General features: G+C 40.7%; 1 protein-coding gene across 4 annotated transcripts in view; it reads left to right on the top strand.

Moving 5' to 3' along the window:
* LOC122539304 (glutamate receptor 2) overlaps positions 1–22,405 on the top strand; it is a 150,479-nt gene that overhangs the window by 31,346 nt on the left and 96,728 nt on the right. For all 4 annotated transcript variants that reach the window (XM_043673999.1, XM_043673998.1, XM_043674000.1 and 1 more), the window contains exons 3-4: positions 13,791–14,030; positions 16,890–17,086. In XM_043673999.1, coding sequence (XP_043529934.1) covers positions 13,791–14,030; positions 16,890–17,086 — 437 coding nt within the window. The remainder of the gene's footprint in view (positions 1–13,790; positions 14,031–16,889; positions 17,087–22,405) is intronic.

The following is a 22,405-nucleotide window of genomic DNA, read 5'->3' on the forward strand; positions in this document are numbered from 1 at the left end:
ATTACATTAAATATATCAGATTGCAATAACTGACCAATAAGTGAAGTTTGTAGAATGTAGATGTGGAGGTTTGTACACTATCATATTTACAATCCTCAATGTTTTGCAAGGAGTTCTTCAGAAGTATAACTCACCCTTAATACATTAATGTCTAAGTGAAGAACTAACTAATACATAATCCTTAAGGAAGCAAATAGATGTTGAAATTAAGGAACAGATAATTTTTCAAATGGAGACTGTATGACTTTCAACTAGATCGTGTCTGATTTATAGCTTAACCCCATTTAATTATCTGGTTCAGTAAAGCTATGTCGAATAAAAATCTATCAATGTCATTTAAACGTTTTCGGTTGACTCTTTAACTAAAGAGCTCCTTGAGGGAGAGAGGATAATCAAGTGTAGCGTATCAATATGGAAGGAAATAATTCTGCACAGTTTGAATAATAGAAATTGTAATAGTTGGGACTGCATTTCAGGTCGAAGTGGAAAAAGGATGGTTTGGTCATAAAGTCACCTCTGACAGGAAGCAGAAATATTTTGGTGGCATTGAGCTGACATTTGGTCAGGAATGGGTTTGCCAGTAAGTTATATAGTGACCAGTGGGGGAAGGCAGTAAAGTGGGTCACTGAAAAGATGGGTCTCATTCTGACCCTCTCTAACAGCCATTACTGAGGCTGCCTTTAGAGTTAAAACTTTAAAGAATGGAAAATGCAGACTTCTCACATTTCAGAGTACAAATGGAAATCATGAACTTGGGATCAGTGGGAGGGTTGACTATAGAAGTTTTCAATTCTTAGCCATATGAAACCTCTTCTCTAGAAGCTGAACTACCCTATTCAAAACCCTATTCTTGACCGCTTTCAGCTGCTCTTCATAAGACAGCACCAATAGCCTCCTGTTCCTCCTGAAGCTTTAGAAAAATAGCAAGCTCCTAACAAAGTCCTTAAAGTGTTTTAATTGCTGTGGGTCATTTGCTATCCTGCCCTTCCACCTCTCGCAGGAAAATTGGCTGCATTGGGACTTGAGGTGCTAGTCTGGTACACAGACTGTCAGTGCCATCTTTCTGGTTGTTAGTTCTGGCTGTTCCTACCTGCACCCAACAGTGAACATCTGGCCCTTGAAGTCAATGAGCAGTCCTGATTAAATTATTAAACATAGATTATAGGTCTGTCTACCTTGCATTTAAGAGAATTCACCTTGAAGGACTCTATATACTGTGCTTATATTGTGTCTTCTGTTGTGACATCTCTTGGCAGTTCGTCTGCTTTATATGTATACATAGTTATTTGTTGTAACGTCTGCTTCCATATTTTGTATTTTTAGATATTAAATAAACTAACCAATGGAATTTTTCAATTTCTGATGAGCAATTGATTATTAGATTGTTACCATTAATATGACACACTCGAACAGCAGCACTAGAAAACATCATTTTGATGAGGCTTGTCATACTTGAACTGTCAACAAGTAAGTTAGTCTTCAGGTGAAATACACAGTTGACAGCATTATTCTGTATTGTCAAAATGCATGGGACAGCCCTCAACGTCATGACAACCAATTCAATGTGTGAGATCAATAGCGTTAGAGTGGAAGTACATCCAATTTGACAGCACAGGTGTTTGACCATGTAGATATCACTGGATGAACAATTGGAGGTATACCAGCATGCAGCTTGCACTGTCACAATCCATTGAATCAGTCAAACATCACAGATACAGCAGAAATGGAAGCAGACTATTCAAGAAACACTTGCAGACCTGAATGTGAAAGAAAAATGGAAAGTTTCACTCTTGTGAGAATTAGTACAGCTAAATTCTCAGCTCAGTGTCAAGAGAAAAATGAAACTTCAAGAGGAAAAGGCCAGAAAACTAATTCAGAATAAATCAGAACTTGAGAATCCTAATTCTGAGGTGACAAATTCTTCAGAGGGCATTACTGCTGAGCTCTCAAAGGTAAATGAAGAGTTGAAAGAGAAAGACGGGAAGCAGGATGAGCTACATGCTTTGCGTGAAGAAAGCAATGAAATGAATGATTTCAGTCTGAAGTAAATCTCATGTGAAACAAACAGGCCTAGCAGTAGCAGTTACAGCAATATCACCTTGATATCAAAGTAGTTCTGGAGAAAATGAATGACCTGTAAAAGCAGATGGAGATGCATAGGACATACAACAGGGGGCTGAAAATCACTTATGAGACAGTTATTTTCAGAAATTAACAATGCTCGAGTAAAAGACGATAAGCAGGACATGTGGCAAGCCAACAATGACTGAAATATCGAGTAGAAGAGGTCCATACTTCAAAGGAAAAAAATGAGGAAAAACGTGATAGCAATGTGGGCGGCACAGTGGCTCAGTGGTTAGCACTGCTACCTCACAGTGCTAGGGACCTGGGTTCGATTCCAGCCTCGGGCGACTGTCTGTGTGGAGTTTGCACATTCCCCCTGTGTCTGCGTGGTTTTCCTCCGCTTTCCTACCACATGTGCAGGTTAGGTGAATTGGTCATGCTAAAATTGCCCATAGAGTTAGGTGCATTAGTTAGACGGAATGGGTCTGGGTGGGTTACTCTGCGGAGGGTTGGTGTGGACTAGTTGGGCCGAAGGGCTTTGTTTCCACACTGTAGGTAATCTAATCTAATCATATGCAGAGGTGGAAATATTGTGGAAAGTTGTTAGAGCAGGTTATAATAGAGAAAATATACGGGACCAATGGAAACCAAACACTTTGATTGGATTAGAAGAATCTAGGATGTAAAACCAGAAGCTTCAAAATATGTTCCGAATCAACAAAACCATGAATGCCACAAAGATTTGAAACAGCTCGAGGAATGAGATCAGTCAGTGGCTCATCTGGAAAAAGCCTTAGCTGTGATGAAGTTAAAAATCACACAGCACCAGGTTATAATTTTAGCTGTGATGCTTCAGGATAAGCAAATTCTGGAGAATCAAATGAAGTCCATGAAATAAAATCTTGATAACACAGACATGAAAGACAGACAAAGTTATTGAGTCTGGAAATCAACAGTAAATCCAGATGATGTCATCATCATAGGATGTCTCAGCAAATTACCTCCATGTTTTATAGACTCAAAGACTCATTTGCTATTATAATTCATTAAACTTTCTTTTTGGAAGAAAGGGGTTTCTTGTATTTGTATCTTGCCTTTAAGAGTGCTCATATTTAAGGATTACGTGTTGCATACAATGTTATGACTCTTCCCGGAACACAGTCTCCTGTGAATTTGCAAGCTTCATGTAGCCAAATCAACTGATTTTCTCTTTTTTATTCCAAACTGATTCTTATATATTTAATTCTAATCTCCTAGTTTTTTTTTAATTAAACCCCCCCCACCACCACTACCAGCAAACATCGTTAGTGCTTAATTATCCCCAGCACCCATGTTGTGTGCATGCAGGTGTAGGACACAGTGAAGAAACAGCCAAATCAATTGATTTGTTGCAATGACTGCTTCACAAATTATAGTGTCTTTAGTGGTTTTAAAGGAACTAATGCGCGGAGTTAGTCAATCCCTCATGAATGATTGATTATCTGTTAAGTTGGGAAATGTTCTGACTCCTCGAACTTGAATCAGGAGTAACTGTGCAGTTCCTGTACAGTTGTGGAGATGGGATCAGCATGGGTCATGCAACCCGATCAGGGAGTAAAAGAAGGATCAGTAAGGGAGCACTTGGCAGTAAGAAGTAGATGTAAGCATTGTTGGTCTTGGGCAGAGATGTGAATCGAGAATCTAGTGAGTTTCACCTTTAGCTGTTTGCTGCATTGGAAGGGACTGTTGTACACTTTCCATAGGATAATATAGTCATTGCTGCTGCCAGTTTATCTTGCAGTTATGGCTGGAAAACGTTCACAAGGTACAGCCATGGATACTGCCATGGAGATGCCAGTATCAATCGCTCCTCCTCTCCTGTGTCTGGTTTATTTGATTTTGATTTTGTCAGAACTGATCAATATTTTATAATTATATCAACACCTACTCTGAACCTGTCTCTTCTTTTCAACCATTTCCACTATTGCCATTCCCTTTGGCTTTTTATTCTGTGACACCTGTTCTCCTGTGCCCTCCAACCTTGCCCTGACTTTCCTTCTGTTCCTCTTGCCTTTTTTCACAGCATTAAATCCCACCACTTTTCTGCCTCAAGTTCTGAAGAACAGTCATACGGGACTCAAAATATTGGGTGGAATCTACCCAGCCCCTGAACAATGAGGGGTATGATGGGAAAGTTAAGAAAATTGGGTGAGATGCGCAGTGAGGATTTTCTTTATGTCAATAACAAAAAGCCTCATTTCCAATCAAGATTCGATCAGCAAGACTAAATTCTTGCTAGTGAGCAATCCAATTGCACAGGTTATTGTTCATGATCAACCTAATTACCACTGAATCTCATCTCATGAATTTGCAGTTTCCCATTCTCTGACGTGCCAGCTAGATACTAGTTGATAAGATCTCCTGACATGAAACTGAGAGTGATTACTTAAAGATTCCAGCTTGCCACTTGCTGCTATAAGCATCCATTGTGGCAACCTGGCACCAACATCTTTACACATGCCATAGACAATGGCTGCACACACCACATTTCCACAGATATTGGCATCTGACAATGTCACACCGTCATGACACATCTTTGAGCCACTTACAGTATGGTTCTGCACTTAGAACATAGAACCCTTTGGCCCTAAATGTTGCGCCAATCAGTAAACTAATCTAAGCCCATCCCCCTACACTACCCCATCAACATCCATGTGCTTATCCAAGGATTGTTCAAATGCCCCTAATGTGGTTGAGTTAACTACATTGGCAGGCAAGGTATTCCACACCCTTACCACTCTCTGAGTAAAGAACCTGCCTCTGACATTTGTCTTAAATCTATCACCCCTCAATTTGTAGCTATGCACCCTCGTACAAGCTGACATCACCATCCTAGGAAAAATACTCTCACAGTCCATCGTATCTAATCCTCTGATCATCTTGTATGTCTCTATTAAATCCCCACATGACCTTCTTCTCTCTAATGAGAAAAGACCCAAGTCTCTCAGCCTTTCCTCATAAGACTTTTGCTCCAGACCAGGCAACATCCTGGTAAATCTCCTCTGCACATTTTCCAATGCTTCTACAACCTTCCTGTAATGGGGCAACCAGAACTGTATACAATATCCTAAGGGAGGCCACATTAGCATTTTGTACAGTTGCAACATGACATCACAGCTCCAGAACTCAATTCTTCTACCAATAAAACCTAACACACCGTATGCCTTCTTAACAGCACCATCAACCTGGGTGGCAACTTTCAGGGATCCATGTACATGGACTCCAAGATCCATCTGCACATCCACATTACCAAGAATCTTTCCATTGACCCAGTAATCTGCCTTCCTTTTATTCTTTCCAAAGTGAATCACCTCACATTTATCTGCATTGAATTCCATTTGCCACCTCTCAGCCCAATTCTGCAGCTTATCCAAGTCCCCCTGCAACCTGTAACATTCTTCTTCCACCAACTTTATTGTCATCTGCAAACTTACTAACCCATCCACCTATGCCTGCATCCAAGTCATTTATAAAAATGACAAACAGCAGTGGTCCCAAAACAGATCCTTGTAGCACACTACTAGTAACCGGACTCCAGCCGGAATATTTTCCATCAACCACCACTTGCTGCCTTCTTTCAGAAAGCCAGTTTCTAATCCAAACTGCTAAATCACCCTCAATTCCATGCCTCTGAATTTTCTCCAACAGCCTACCATGTGGAACCTTATCAAAGGCTTTACTGAAGTCCATGTACACCACATCAACTGCCCTACCCTCATCCACTTGCATGGCCACCTTCTCAAAAAACTTAATGACGTTTGTGAGACATGGCCTCCCTTGATGAAACCATGTTGACTATCTCCAATCAAATTGTTGCTTGTTAGATGATTTTAAATCCTATCTCTTATAATTCTTTCCAAAACTTTTCCTACAACGGATGTAAGGCTCACTGGTCTATAATTACCTGGGTTACCTGCTGCCCTTCTTGAACAAGGGCACAACATTTGTATCCTCCAGTTATCTGGTACCAAGCCTGTAGACAATGACGACTCAAAGATCAAGGCCAAAAGCTCTGCTATCTCCTCCTTAGCTTCCCAGAGAATCCTTGGGTGAAACCCATCTGGCCTAGAGGACCTGTCTACTTTCACTCCTTCTAGAATTGATAGCAGCTCCTCCTTACTAACCTCGATCCTTTCTATTCTAATAACCCGTATCTCAGTTTTCTCCTCTACAATATTCTCTTTTTCTTGAGTGAAAACCGATGAGAAATATTTGTTAAGCACCTCCCCGATTTTCATAGAGTCCACATACAACTTCCCACTTCTGTCTTTGGCCCTACCCTAGTCATCCTTTTATTCCTCACATACCTATAGAAACCTTTAGGGTTCTCCTTTATTTTATCTGCTAAAGATTGCTCATGTCCCCTCCTTGCTCTTCTTAACTCTCTCTTTAAATAATTCCTAACTAATCTGTAACCCTCATCTGAACCATCTTGCCTCAATGTCACATAAATCTCCTTCTTCTGCTTAACAAGAGATGCAATTTCTGTAGTAAACCACGGTTCCCTTACCTTATCACTTTCTCCCTGCCTGACAGGGACATATCTATCAAAGACACGCGATATCTGTTCCTTAAAGCAGCTCCACATTTCGATTGTCCCCATCCCCTGCATTTTGCTACCCCATTCTATGCCTCCTAAGTCTTGCCTACTCACATTATAATTGCCCTTTCTCCAACTATAACTCTTGACCTGTGCTGTGGCATGTACCGATCCCTTTCCATCGCTAAACTAAACATAACCAAATTATGGCCACTCCCTCCAAAGTGCTCACCTTCCACTAAATCAAACACCTGGCCTGGTTCATTACCAAGTACCAGATCCAGTGTGGCCTCCCCTCTTGTTAGCCCTTCGACATACTGTGTCAGGAACCCCTCCTGCGCACGTTGGACAAAAACTGATCCATCCAACATAGTAGAGTTATAGCATTTCCAGTCAATGTTAGGTAAGATAAGTACCCATAATGACCCTGTTCCTTTCACTGCTGCCCAGAATTGATTTGCCAATCCTCTCCTGCACATTCCTGGAACTCTGCAGAGGGCTATGAAAGCCTCCCAGCAGTGTGACCTCTCCTCTTCTGTTTCTAACCTCAACCCATACCACCTCAGCAGATGAGTCCTCGTCTTTCAGCCACCATTATACTGTCCTTGACTAACAAAACAAAACCTCCCCCCCACCTTTTACCATCTTCCTGATCTTAATGAAAGATCTAAACCCTGGAACCTGCAACATCCATTCCTCACCCTGCTCTATCCATGTATCCAAAATGGTCACAACATCAAAGTCCCAGGTACCTACCCATGCTGCAAACTCACCTACCTTTTTTCGGATACTCCTGGCATTGAAGTAGACACATTTCAAACCAGCTTGCTGTCTGGCAGCACATTCCTGTGACCATGAAATCCTGTCCCTGTCCTCCCTACTCTCATCCACCTGTGTACTGGAACTATGACACAGATTCCCATCCCCCTGCTGAGCTAGATTAAACCCACTTGGTGGTGGATTGTCAATAGCGAATAAGTAAGGAATGCAGAGGATTGGAATGATTATGAGTTTGCAAGGATCAGGTGGGTGAGAAACTTTGGATGAACACGTTGCATGCAATGGTGAGTATTGGATTCAATGAGCCTTGGTGAGAGACATGTGCAATGACAGACTTCGAGTGTAGTGTGGTTTTGCAAGTGAGAAGTAGCAGATAGAAGATAGTGGCACTTACCCTTATGGAACACAGATAAACATTAATCTTCTTCCTTCTTTGCCCAGGGCACTGTTGTGACAGGACTTCTCAGTCACTGTAGCTGAACTGAAGATCCAACCTACTTTTCATGGCCATTTCGTTGTGGGCAATGGTACAGGACCATAGTGTGAAGTGTACTCTGTGGCTTGCAGTGTCTGAAACGGTGTGGAATTGGGGTTTAAGAATGGCACCAGTGGCCTGGATATCCCAAAGGTCTGGCAGTAATGAGCACATGTGCCTGTCTTACTGCACGATTCCATGATAAAGATAAAACAAAGAAATTCACGTGTTGAAGGTCTGAAACAAAAACAGGAATTGCTGGAGATCTCAGCAGATCTAGGGAGAGAAAACAAAGTTAATGCTTTGAGTTCAGTGACACTTCTTCAGAGCTGATGCCAGTTAGGAAAAGGTGGTATTTATATTGAGGAAAGGGGATTGGGGAGAAATAAAGTGAGTGGATAGGTGGAGATGGTGCTCAGAAGAGGGAAAGAAGGTTGGGCAGATAAAGGAGTTATTGATAACAAGCCAGGAAGGAGAAATGCTGACAATGGAGAGATTGGGTAGGTGAAAATGAATAGCTATGCCGAAAGCAGCCCATGTCATGACAAGGCCTGAGGTACCAGACCGGGTAAAAGAAATGGAAGGAGGTATTCAGGTTCTAAAGGTATTGATCTCACTATTGAGTTCTGAAGACTGCAGGGTATCCAAATGCAATAGAGATGCAGTTCTTCCAGCTTGCATTGAACCTTGCTGGAGTACTGCAGCAGGTCTGAGACAGAAATGTTGGCCAGGGGACATGCTTGATAGGAACCTTAGCTGTATCCGACCTATTTCCTGCACTTTTGCCCTCACCCCTTCTCTTCGCTCCCAGGACACCATTAGGATTACCGGTCCTCAATTTCTACCCCATCAGGATTTCACAGGGAGCATTCCATCAAGGACATCCCGGTTCTCTCCTCTTCCACTCTCAACACCTCACCTCTCTTTTGGGTGTCACCTGCTAAAAGAGACGGGATTCTGACTGATCAGAATTTCTGAGCTTTTGTAGACTTTCAGTAAATAATTAATTAGGCTGTCTACTCATTCCCTTATATGAACAAAAATGTAAGAAATAAGTCAAGAGTGATAAAACCCATTTGTTCCATCAAAACACATCTCTTAACTGGAAATTAAGGGATGAAAAGATGCAAATGGCATGCCCAGTGCCATTTCCCATGCCATTGCAGAAAGTGGAATATTTGCCCATTTCCCATCTACCTCCTTATTATCCAAGGGTCTAAACATACATTCCAAGTGAAGCAGCGATATACCTGTAGTTCACTCAATCTGGTCTGCTTTATTCACTGCTTACAATATGGGGAGATGAAATACAGGCTATTTGATTGCTTTGTACAACACCTACATTCTGTCTGCGAAAATGTTCTCAAGCTTCCAGTTGCCTGCAACTTCAACACGCCACCATGTTCCCTGGCCAACACTTTTGCCTTGGGCGTGCTACAGTGCTCCAGTGAGGTTGAGCGCGAGCGATAAGAACAGCATCACATCTCACACTCAGGGACCTACACCCTTCAAGACTGAATATCAAATGTAATAGCTTTAGAGCCTGAACACCTTCTTCCATGTCCTTAACTCATCTCTTAACCAAGACCTGTCATGACAAAGGCTGCTTTCAGTCAATTAATGTTTACATACTCATTGCCCCCATTACCAGCTTTTTACCTTCCCTGGCATGATATCACCCTTTGTCTGCCAACGGTCTTTCTCTCGCTCTGGGTCCATCACCACCTATCTGCTCAATCCTTCCCACCCGTCTCTGTCTTCAGCATAAATACTGCCTTTTCCTAGCGGATTTCCACTGGTCCTGAAACATTAACTCTGTTTTTCACCAGAGAACTCCCAAAGCTGCCAAGTTTCTTCCGCAGTTTCTGTTTTTGTTCCAGAAGAAGAATGCCAGGATCCATTTGCATAATTAATGAGATGAAGAGTGAAAAATTTGGTGAGAAAAGTGCAGACTGGGTGTCACCTGCCAAAAGAGATGGAATTTTGATTGATCAGAATTTCTGAGCTTTTGTAGACTTTCAGTAAATAATTTAATTAGGCTGTCTACTCATTCCCTTATATGAACAAAAATGTAAGAAATACGTCAAGAGTGATAAAACCCATTTGTTCCATCAAAACACATCTCTTAGCTCGAAATTAAGGGATGAAAAGATGCGAATGGTCATGGTTGTTTGTCAGTGGCATTTGGAGAATGGGAAGAAGAATTGATATTTTGTGTGCTAATGCCATCTACCCACTGCGACCTGGGTGAATCTTGCATTAGAGTTTACCTAGTGTGTCTAACAGCAATTGGAGCAGCTGCAGGTGTGTTACATCATTACCACGCTTGGTCTTACATAATACCCCTTCCCTCTCTAAACTATTGAAGTAGGATCTAAGCTCTTTACCTTGTCCCTTCTACAAGTCCAGATCTTATCTGCTGTGCAACGTTATGCTGGTTGATACTGACATACGCTCTCTCCATGCAATTTAATACACATTTCTTTGTAGCTGCGCATATGCTCAGCCCTTATGCTCAGCAAATGCCTCTTTTTTAATTCTTTTACGGAATGTTGGCATTGCTGGCAACATCAACATTGATTGCCTATCTCTATTTGCCCTTGAGCTGTATGGTTTGTGCTATTGCAGTGGGTAGTCAAGAGTAAATCACATTTCTGTGGTTCAGGAATCACATTTAGCTCAGTCACATGGTGGCATTTTACTTCTCTGAAAGGCATTAGTGAACCACATGAGTTTTTATGACAATTGATAATAGTTTCATTGTCATCATCATTGAGACTAGTTTTCAATTCCAGATTTTTAAAACATTAATTGATTTCAAATTCCTTTATCTCCTATATTGTCCAGATCACTAGTCTGGAGACATTCCCTCTACACCACCCCATTACTGTTGGGTTGCTGTGTGTGCAGTTGATGATGTCCTCCATCTATGGGAAATTAACTGAAGTGCCCAATCATTCTGACAGGCATTATTGCAGGCCAAGCTCACATTCTAGGCAGCTCTGACCATTGAGTCTTTGTCTCCTGTAATTGTGAGCTAATGAATGTAAAATTATGGGAATATCTCCAGTTGAACTCTTGAAAGACCGAGAAGCAAAATATTGAGGGCTGTAGTGACTTATAAGTCACTGATGAAGCAGGGGAGGCATCTAGGAGACTACAGGTAGCTGCCATTACCTGACATGACAAGCCTTGAGATACCCGTACGCAGACATGCCAAAGAGACCTAGCCCCTTCCTATTTCATAGCCAGTGGTCTTGTGAGCTGCTCCCCTCTTTATTGCTCCCTGTGACAGGCTATTTCTGCTTAGGCTTTTGATTGAACAAGAGGTAAAGTTTCTCCTGATCTGAAGTCTAATCTAAGATAGTGAAAGTATCACCTATCTTGATAAGATCGAACCTACATACAAAATGCTGGAAATAAATTAATAGCAAAGGTATCATTATTTCCAATAGATGAAGCTTTACAGTGTGGTCTGAAATGTCTAACAATTTCTTTTTTATTGATATGAAAATTGAAAACACGGTTAGTCTACTGCTTCTGTACTAACAGAGATCACCATGAAAACCCTGTATCCCCACATCAGCCCCTGCCTGAGGTGTGGTGAACCTCAAGTAAATTCTTGACAAGCTGTCTGGGCCTGATGAGAGAGCAGCCTATGTGAAAGCTTAATATAAAAACATTAAAAACTCAGTTTAATCTTGTTAGCAAGTATTGAGTGCATTATATTACAAGGTTTTTTCCAACAATTTCGCTGGGATTTTTCTGTGAGAGCTTTTAAAGTCTTCTGCTTACTTACGTCCTTTACATAAATTGTTGCATGTGGTTTCTCGATCCTTGGAGATCTACAGTTTATCCTTTCTATCAAGAGATTAATTTGACGAATAGATTTTTAAAAACAGATTTCTGTTCCTTTTATTGACAAAATACTTTTAAATGGAGGATATTTATCATGTTTGGCAGTTCCTTCAGAATATGCAAACTAAGCACATTATTCCAGCAAACATTGGAGAAAGTTATATTTAATGATAACAGTTTCCAATAAATTGCTGTTTTGAGATTCTGCAGTGTTAATATCAAATTTGGGTAGTAGGAAATAAATTCCATCTTCACTGATTTGATGTTCTGGATGTCTGTTATTTTGACCGTGAACATCAGCTCACTAAAAACAGAAAAACTGAATATAAAGAAAAGTATAGCTAATAATGCTATAAAGTAAATGTATCTGTGTATTGGAATGTTGATTGACAAGAAACGTAACTTCCTAGTGCTTTATTTTTTGTAGTTATTTTAGTAAAATTCCAAAGTAACCATGGGCCATAACCTATATTGTTTGATCAATGCATTCATCTGAAATTACTCAGTACTAAATGGGTATGGGGCAGCACGGTGGCTCAGTGGTTAGCACTGCTACCTCACAGTGTCAGGGACCCTGGTTTGAATCCAACCTCGGGCGACTGTCTGTGTGGAGCTTGCACCTTCTCCCCATGTCTGTGAAGGTTTCCTCTGGTGCTCCGGTTTCCTCCCACAATCCACAGATGTGCAGGTTAGGGTGGATTGGCCATGCTAAATTGCCTATAGTGTTCGGTGCATTAGTTGGGGTAAATGTAGGATAATAGGGGAGGGGTGGGTTACTGTTTGAAGGGTCGGTGTGGACTTGTTGGGGCTGAAGGGTCTGTTTCCACACTGTAGGGATTCCATGATTTTGTGTTAATGGCTCTGCTAAATGGTGAAAACTTCTGCTGAACACACTAATAAAGACAATGTTGGAAACACAGATAACACAAAAAAAAGTTGATTTTTCCTCTGAAAGAAATTAAAGACTTATAAAGATATATAAAGAACATCTTAAAAGGAGGAGAAGAACCAAGGACAAACAAAAGCTTGTAATTAGGTGGAAAGCAGGAAATAATAAATCATTAAAGTGATAATGAGTTTTGAGAAGATTTATAGGACAAGCCAAACAGAGACACACACGAGAATTCCTGGAAGCATGACATTCCAACCAGAACCCTGTCAACAAACATATTGACTTGGATGTCATTTACTGCCACCTGAGAAAAAGAACAGGAAATGACATCACCACAGGAAATGACACCACCGGCCCAAGGAAACCTAAGCACATAAAGACAAAGTGGGCCATACCACCATTGCTTCATCCGGAGACTCACTGATGAGGTTACCTAGTATGGTGATGAAATGTCTGAAAATGAACCTTCCAGCTCAGCGAGCAAACCTACATCCATACACTAAAGTAATGATGATAGAAATGTATGAGTGCGACAGTAGCCCAGAGGTGTCATGGAGGAAAATCAGATGGACACTAAGCTGCAGACCCCTGCCATCTATAAACTGTAAATTCCTACGCTAAGACCCAGTTTTTAACCCCTTCTTTCCAGTGGAACCTTGTGACAATACCTGCACTGATGTCTGAGAGAAAATGTGTGCTACAGTTATAGTAGTGAAGTTTTTGAGGCAATTTTATGTCATAGGGCCATAAAGTTCCAGTAGAAAGATGAGGATTTTTCAGCTTAAATCGTACTTCAGTAAAACAATGTGAAACAAAAGAAGGACAAAGATCAGATTGAGATTAAGATGGGTCATTAAAAAGGCAAGCAAACCATGAAGTTACACTGATAGATGGTACAGAAGTGCTCACATTTGTAGTGTAATGACTGGTTATCCAACATTCATTGTGGACATGAATAAATTGAAAGAAGTACAAGTAAGTCACTGGATTGAATGTATATGCTCCACCGGTACAATTCAATTCTCACAGAAAAACAAGTTTTGTTTCAGGTTGAGAACATGCTCGTGGTAACAAAACTCTGATTGATTTTTGAGTGTTCATAATTTTAAAATTCTTTTTGACTCTCTTTCTCTCTCTCGCAGTCTGCTCCCAGTTTTCGAGAGGGGTCTACGCTATTTTTGGATTTTACGACAAGAAGTCTGTCAACACGCTTACATCATTCTGTGGAACACTGCATGTTTCTTTCATCACCCCGAGCTTTCCTGCAGATGGCTTGCATCAATTTGTCATACAGATGAGGCCAGATCTCAAGGGTGCTCTCCTTAGTTTGATTGAATATTATCAATGGGAAAAGTTTGCGTATCTGTATGACAGCGACAGAGGTACACATGTTTATTTTTGTCTATATGTTACACTAAACTTGTTTTCTTTTCTTTTTGTGCATTGGGTATGTATAATCATTACACTGTGAAGTAATCTAACAATTCAGCTAAGTTAAAAATGATAACACTTAGGGATGAATACAGGGGTGAATAATCTAAATCTTAGTAAGTTTGCAGATGAGACCAAAATTGGAGGTGTAGTGGACAGTGAAGAGGGTTACCTCAGATTACAAACAGGATCTTGATTGGATGGGCCAATGGGCTGAGAAGTGGCAGATGGAGTTTAATTCAGATAAATGCATGGTGCTGCATTTTGGGAAAGCAAATCTTTGCAGGACTTATACACTTAATGGTAAGGTCCTAGGGAATATTGCTAAACAAAGAGACCTTGGAGTGCAGCTTCATAGCTCCTTGAAAGTGGAGTCACAGGGGCTGGGGGTGTTTTCCCTGGAGCGTCGGAGGCTGAGGGGTGACCTTATAGAGGTTTACAAAATTGTGACGGGCATGGATAGGATAAATAGGCAAAGTCTTTTCCCTGGGGTTGGGGAGTCCAGAACTAGAGGGCATAGGTTTAGGAAGAGAAGGGAAAAATATAAAAGAGACCTAAGGGGCAACTTTTTCACGCAGAGGGTGGTACATGTATGGAATGAGCTGCCAGAAGATGTGGTGGAGGCTGGTACAATTGCAACATTTAAGAGGCATTTGGATGGGTATATGAATAGGAAGAGTTTGGAGGGATATGGGCCGGGTGCTAGCAGGTGGGACTAGATTGGGTTGGGATATCTGGTCAGCATGGACAAGTTGGACCAAAGGGTCTGTTTCCATGCTGTACATCTCTATGACTCTATGACTCATAAGATGAGATGCATACTCTGAAATTTCATTTAGTTTTTTTTAGATTTTCGTCCAATAAAAATGAAAGTCAAAACATCCCTGAAGAGAAAGGAATTTAATTAATTCGGAATAAAAGATAAACAGGCTTGATGATGATGATGATAATATAGTCCTTATGCTAAATACATTCACTCTATCACTAATCTTTCAAGAAAGTAAGAGAGGGGGTGAAACAACAAAAGCTTCTACAGTTTGATCCCCTTGAGTTGCATTGGCTGTGCTCACCTGAAACTGGTATCAAACCTTTCAGTGTATAAGTGAAGTTGAGGATGCTACTGTTAAACTTGACAGAACCTGAACAAAGCATGCTACTGGGCATGCCATTTCAATCCTTTTAGATATTCCTATTGGCTTCACAGCTAGGAATACTAGCAGCCTAGTATGGTATCCTATCACCTGTCCACCCTTCTAATCCCTCTCCTTCAGTTACCTCTCCTCCTCTCTCTGCACAGGATCTCGACCTACAGGGAGGGGTAAAGTCTGATCTGATGAATCATAAGAAGTTCTTGAACAGCAGCTGATATATGGGAACCTGATTTCCAATTTAGAGTGAGCTTTACTGACAGCTATGGATGCACATTCCATATACAAAACATCATAAAACAGATTATCCAGTCATTATCACATCGCTGTTTGTGGGAGCCTCATGTCTGCATATAGGCTGTTATGTCTCCTACATGCATGACATTGATTACACTTAAATAGTGCTTAATTAGTTGTAACGTGCTTTGTGACATCCTGCTTTAAAGGGTGATATTGTGTATATATACTAACTCCCTCTTGATTGACTCATTGATCCTGCATGTACAAAGAATGTGTCCTATCTTTCATTGCAGATAGTTGTTTATATCACTGCTTTAGTTCCAGGTGATGTATATACTAAATTACGTATTCCTGAAGGAAATTATACTTAAATGATTCATGGATTTAGGACAGTATTTTCTGACAGTATCATGAAAAATTACAGTTTTCAATCCTGTTCCAGTGTCTTAAAGTAATCATATTCATCAATTAATAACTGCGGTGAAGAATTTGATTTACTCTCCTGTGACCACAATCCATTTCCTACTTTGTGACTTAATTAGAGCATTAGAAGGGTTTTTTAATGGTTGTTGCAACATGAGGGAGTTTGCTGCTGAATGAGGAATCTGTAAGAGGAACAGAAAATTTAGAATCAGGCAAAGGGAAAAAGGTAAGTTGCTGGGTGTTGTTATGGAGCTTGAGAGCGAACACGAGGGGGGAGACAGAGAAGCCCATTAATGTTCTTCACCACATATGGAAGAATTGGGGCAGGATTGGAGATTTGCTTTCTGTCATTAAACATGAGGCCAGTCCAATGTTTCTTCTGCAGGAAGATGCAGGAAAATGGAGCAGATTTTTTGCTTTCCACATCAATGGAGGAAAGTGCTGATCAGGAACAGCCACAAATTGGCCAAAGGAAGGAAATCGATGACTAGTAGGAATAGATGGGAGGCTTTATTGTTGCATTTGAATCACTTTTCCCTCATTATTCTTCTTGATGTTTGAGTCTACTGGAAGTTATAAGGAAGGGAAATCAATTCACACATATTTTCATACATTGATTGGAAAAAGATAACTTGTTTAATTTTCCAAAATTTTTAGAAGAAATCTATCAAATTAATAGATTGGATGCCCAACAGCAGCTGTGATCATACTGAATTTCAGCAGATTTGAGGGGTTTCTGGTCTTCTGCTAATCCTACTTGTGTTCTAATTTTGATTATGTATTAATGTTTTATATTTATGTAAAAGTAATCACCTTAAAATATCCCCTGAAAGGTTTTGCTAGATTAAACTAATAATCTTAGCATGCCATCATTAAGTACGTGCAAATAACAAAAAGTGAACATTAGTTGATTTCTAGTAGAATAGTTCATTTTTTAAACAGTTTTCTTCAGGCTGTAAATGTAATCTGGAGACTGTATTCTGCTGTTCTTTTCTCCAGGATTGTCAGTCTTACAGGCGGTCCTCGATGCTGCTGCTGAAAATAAGTGGCAAGTGACTGCAATCAATGTAGGAAATATAAAAGATGAGAGAAAAGATGAAGCCTACCGCTCACTTTTTCAGGATCTGGAAAATAAAAAGGAGAGACAAGTAATTCTTGACTGTGAGCGTGACAAAGTTAATGATATCATGGAGCAGGTACTACACATATAGCTTGAATAGACAATGATACTGTGCAATTGTTTATACCATTATTAATTAATTTAATTATTAATTCATTAATTAGTGACTAGATGTTCACGGCATGAGATTCCATATTGATATTGATCTCATAAAATGTAACCTTACAACCACAGTGTGGAGTAAATCATGAAGTAAGCAATGTTTATACAAAAGAAAATTTCACATCTTAGTGCCTGACTATGCAAGGTATCACTTCCTAGCAAAACAGCTAATCAGTGAATATTCGTCATTGTTGCTTTTGCTCTGGATGAAGTGGCACTCAGTACTTGGGTAATGGGATGTTCAGTTCTGTATTCCTCCCTGAGGGTAATGATCTAGCTTCCACTCAACAAACCTCCAAATAAAACAGGCAAAACTGTTACACAATTTGAAATTGCTGTTAGAAAACACACTGATGTTCCATTTGGAAATTGTTGTAAGACAGCACATTGATGAGCCATTTAACTTCTTATTGCAACTCCTCATGTGATGGATAATTTTTTTTTCAGAGTTCCTGCTTTGAACTGTCTCCTGTAATGAATCTTTAGTTCTAAAATTATAATCTGACCTACCCTTGAGCTTTTTAAGTTGTACTTATTAAGCTAATAGAAAATCATGCACATAATTTAGTATTGTATTAGTTACATCAATATTTTTCATTTATAAAGCTATCATACTAATTCCAAGTATCTACTGGTTCATTTGGGCTGAGGTGTTAAAGCTCCATTTTGATCCAAGGCATATTATCTGAGATGTAATCTATTAAAGGTTATTGGCAGTTTTAAACCTGTTCAAAATGTGCAGTGTGGAACACAAAGACTAGAAAAGTTAGTTTGGGTAAACGCAATGGGAGGGACTCTTCAGCAGGATATACAATGGGTGACCAAATAGAGCCACTGTCTCTCTCTTGTACATGGCAATATAGAAATCATAATAATCTGTTGAACTGCTATAAAATCCTGCATTTCTCACGATGGCAGCAGTTTGAGTTTGCATGGTAGCAACCTGACTCAGTAGGACTTCTGTCTGAGGTACTATTCCAATTCACAGATTTTGTGTAGTATCTAACCATTAGAATCATTGAATCCTCACAGTGTAAAAGTAGGCCATTAGGTCCATTGAGCCCACACCGACCCTCTAAAGAGCATCCAACCCAGATCCACCCCCCTGCCCAATTTCTGTAAGCCTGTATTTTCCATGGCTGATCCACCTAGCCTGCACATCCCTGGACGCTATTAAGAATTCACTATGGCCATTCCATTAACCTGCACATCTTTGGACTCTGGGAGGAAACTACGGCATTCAGAAGAAACCTATTGGCATCAGGTCACATCAGTAGATTCTACAGGTTTGCTAATTAAGTTGGCTTCCATTTCCATACTGGAAAGAGCAGACTCCAATCTCTGAGAACTTCCCTGTGCTCATTCAGACTTCTCCATACTTCGTGACATTGTATACCAACTTTTTGCCAGGCCTGTCTGTACACAAAGTACATCAATATGTATGCCCATCATCTTTAATCTAAACCCACTCCATTGATATGCTCGTTTAAGTCCTCTGCAGTCAAACCTATGCATAACCTCTGGTGAGCTGGCTATCCCTGCTTCCTGCCCTATTTGAAGATCACTTGTGGTCGATGTCTGATCACACTTAGGTTTGTATTTGTTCTCTCCTCTGCATAATATGCAGTAGCAATATCTGAGCTGATGGCTCAGAGTGGAGTGGATCATCTTTGTTACTTCATCATCAGTGTGTTATTGCTTGTCCACCATTGCAAATTGACCACTATTTGGCCACAAGCAGTTCTGGTTATCCAACTAGAGAAAGGCACATATGTAGGGCTGTGAAGGAAGGAGGGGCCCTGTGTGGGTAAATGAGTGGTATATGCTTTCATAATCAGCAGCTTGTAAATCAGCAGACATTGTGAGCTGAATGGGAAACGGGATGTTACAAACTGAATTAGTAATTATAATAATGGATTGGGAGCAAATACTTTCAGTAAATCCGTCTCAGAGCAATGGGATTCAGTCAAGAAGGAATTGTGAAGAATATATAGCCAGTATGTTCCAAAAAAGAGAAAGCATGGGACCATCAAATTCTGCGAACCATGGATATTGAGGGATATGCAGGATTAGATTAAGAGAAAAGGGGAGAATTCTGGCAGATATCAAGAGCTCAAAATAGCAGGAGCTGTAGAGAAGTATTGAATGTAGAACTTAAAAAAGGAGGTAAGGAGAACTAAAAGAGGATAATGGCAGGTAAAATAATGAAGAATCCAAAGTTGTTTTATGGGTACGTTTAGGGTAAAAGGATAATGACAGAAAGAGTAGGGCCTATTATGAACAATAGTAGTACTTCGTGTATGGAGCCAGAGGATGCAAGTAATGTTCCATGTGGATCAGTGTTTACCAGTGAGAGAACAATATGGGGACAGAAATCAGGGAGAAGTACTGCGATATAGTTTTAAAAAGTAGAAACAAGGCTCTGACTGGTCTGATAGGCTTAAAAGTAGACAGATTTTCAGGTTTGGATGAATTATATCCCAGGTTGTTGGGTGAGGCAAGGGTGGAAATGGTACGGGTGTATGCAAAAATTCTCAATTCGTGTCTGATCACAGGAAAGGTGCCAGAGTACTGGGGGCAGCACCGTGGCTCAGTGGTTAGCACTGCTGCCTCACAGCACCAGGGACCCAGGTTCGATTGCAGCCTCGGGCGACTCTCTGTGTGGAGTTTGCACATTCTCCCCGTCTCTGTGTGGGTTTACTCTGGTTTCCTCCCACAGGCATAAAGATGTACAGGCCAGGTGAATTGGCCATGTTAAATTGCCCATAGTGTTATGTGCATTAGTCAGAGGGAGGTGGGTTTGGGTGGGTTGTTCTTTGGAGGGTCGGTGTGGACTTGTTGGGCCGAAGGGCCTGTTTCCACACTGTAGGAATGTAATCCAATCTGTAATCCAATCACTAGTCACTAATGACACCGAGCACTCCGTCCTCCATGAAGACAAATACATATGACTATGTCTGTGATTCAATCCATTCCCCTGCCTGGCATTAGACTGTGTTGCCTCACATTGTGAACCACCTTACCCTCCATGAGAAAAGGAGTGTCAGTGAAAGTGGTGCAGTATGTTTGCAGTTTGTGGTTGTCATGGATGAATAGCTAGCAATGTACACAATTTATAAGATCTGGTATTGGATTTGAAGAAATGCTAATTGTGAGGTGTGTGAAATATGAATGTGAATTTGGAATAGTGATAAACAGAGATTGCTGTATCACTGACCTCACAACAATGTGTGAAGCCAGTGATGTAACTGCTAGAATGTAACAGTTCCTCAACACTGATCACTTATTTGAGCTCATTGAACATTTCGAGACAGTTCATCCAGGTCCTTGGTGTTCAACTTAATTTGGGGATACTTGAGCACAAAACACAGAAATTTAGAATACAGGAGCAGCAGATAATCAGGAAGGCTAATGGAATGTTGTCCTTTATTTCAAGAGGGTTGTGGTATAAGTGTATGGGGATCTTATTGCTGTTGTACAAGGTACTAGTGAGATCACATCTGGAGTACTGTGAGCAGTTTGGACTCCTTATTTAAGAAAAGATAATGTCATTTGATTTAGTTCAGAGAAAATACATTAGGATGATCCCTAGTATGGAGAGATTGTCCAATGTTGAGCAATGTTGACCAGTTTGGTACTGTACTCACTGGAGTTTGCATAAGATTCTTAAGGGGCCTAAGAGGGTAATCGCTGAGAGGATGTTGTCCCTCATGAAGGCTCGGATGGGGGGGTGGGGGTGGAAGTGGTGGTGATGTAGTGCTAGGATCAGAGGGCACAATTTCAGAATATAAGAGTACCAATGTAAGACTGAGGAAATATTTCTTCACACAGAGGGTTGAGAGTCTTTGGAACATTGTGTTAAAGAAAGCTGTAGGGCAGGAGTCTTTGTGAACATTTATGGCTGAGATGATTAATTCTTGATCAGAAGGGGAATCAAGAGTTATGGAGAAAAGGCAGAAAAGTGGAAATGATCCTATTGAATGGTGGAGCAGGCTCAAGGGGCCAAATGGCCTATTACTGTTCCTTTTTCTTATGGTTTCTTATGACTATTGGCATGGGGAGGTGATAGCCTTGAGGCACCATTACTGGACTATTAATCCAGACACTCAACTACAGTTCTAGGGTCACAGATTTGAACCTGACACAAAAGATGGTGGAATTTGAATTCAATGAAAATATTTGGAATTAAGAATCTACTGATGATGATGAATAGATTGATGATTGTTGGAAAAAATCCATTTGGTTTACTACTGTCTTTTACGGTAGGAAATCTGTCACCCTCACCTCGTCTGGCCTACATGTGACTTCAGATCCACAGTAATGTGGTTGACTCTTAATTGCCCTCTGAATTGGCCTAGCGTAGTCATACTCACAGAATCATAGATTACAGGTAATGTGCTAGACACCACTATAATCATCCATGGATATGTCCTATGCCACTGGCAGTACACACTAGCAGAATTGGCACCATAGTGGTATACAACTGGCATGGAAGTTCCCTTGGAGTCCTCAACAATGACTCCAGACCTCATGAAGTTTCATGGCTTCAGATTAAATGTGGACAAGGAAGCATCCTGCTGATTACCACGTACCGTAATACCTTGGCTGATGAATCCATACTCCTCCATTTTGAACAACACCTGGAGGAAGCATTTGAGAACAGCAAGGGACCATAATGTACTCTGGGTGGAGGATTTCAATGTCCTCCATCAAGAATGGCTCAGCAGCAGTACTACTGATTGAGCTGATTGGGCCCTAGACTGGGTGTACCAGCTGCAGAAGCTTTTGTCCATGATTGTATCAGTAAGACTGACTACCATACAGTCCTTGTGGAGACAAAGTCTCACATTCACTTTGAGAATAACTGCTATTTATTGCCTGGCACTATCACCATGCTAAATTGGAAGACTTTGGACAGATCTAGCAACTTAATGAGCATGCATGAGCTATGGACCATCGAATGCAGCAGCATCGTACTGCAGTACAATCTGCAACCTCATGGCTCAGCATATCCCCCATTCAAACATTACTATCAAGCCAGGGAATCAACTCTGGTTCAATGAACAGTGCAGGAGAGCATGCCAGGAGGTGCACCAGGCATAACTAAAAATGAGGTTTCAACCTGGTGAAGCTATCAAATGGGATGACTTGCATGGCAAACAGCATAAACAGCAAGTGCTAAATGGAGCTAAGGAATCCCACAAACAACAGATTAATTCTAAACTCGCAGTCC

Source organism: Chiloscyllium plagiosum, chromosome 32 (assembly GCF_004010195.1).
Source record: "Chiloscyllium plagiosum isolate BGI_BamShark_2017 chromosome 32, ASM401019v2, whole genome shotgun sequence".
Classification (NCBI taxonomy): Eukaryota; Metazoa; Chordata; class Chondrichthyes; order Orectolobiformes; family Hemiscylliidae; genus Chiloscyllium; species Chiloscyllium plagiosum.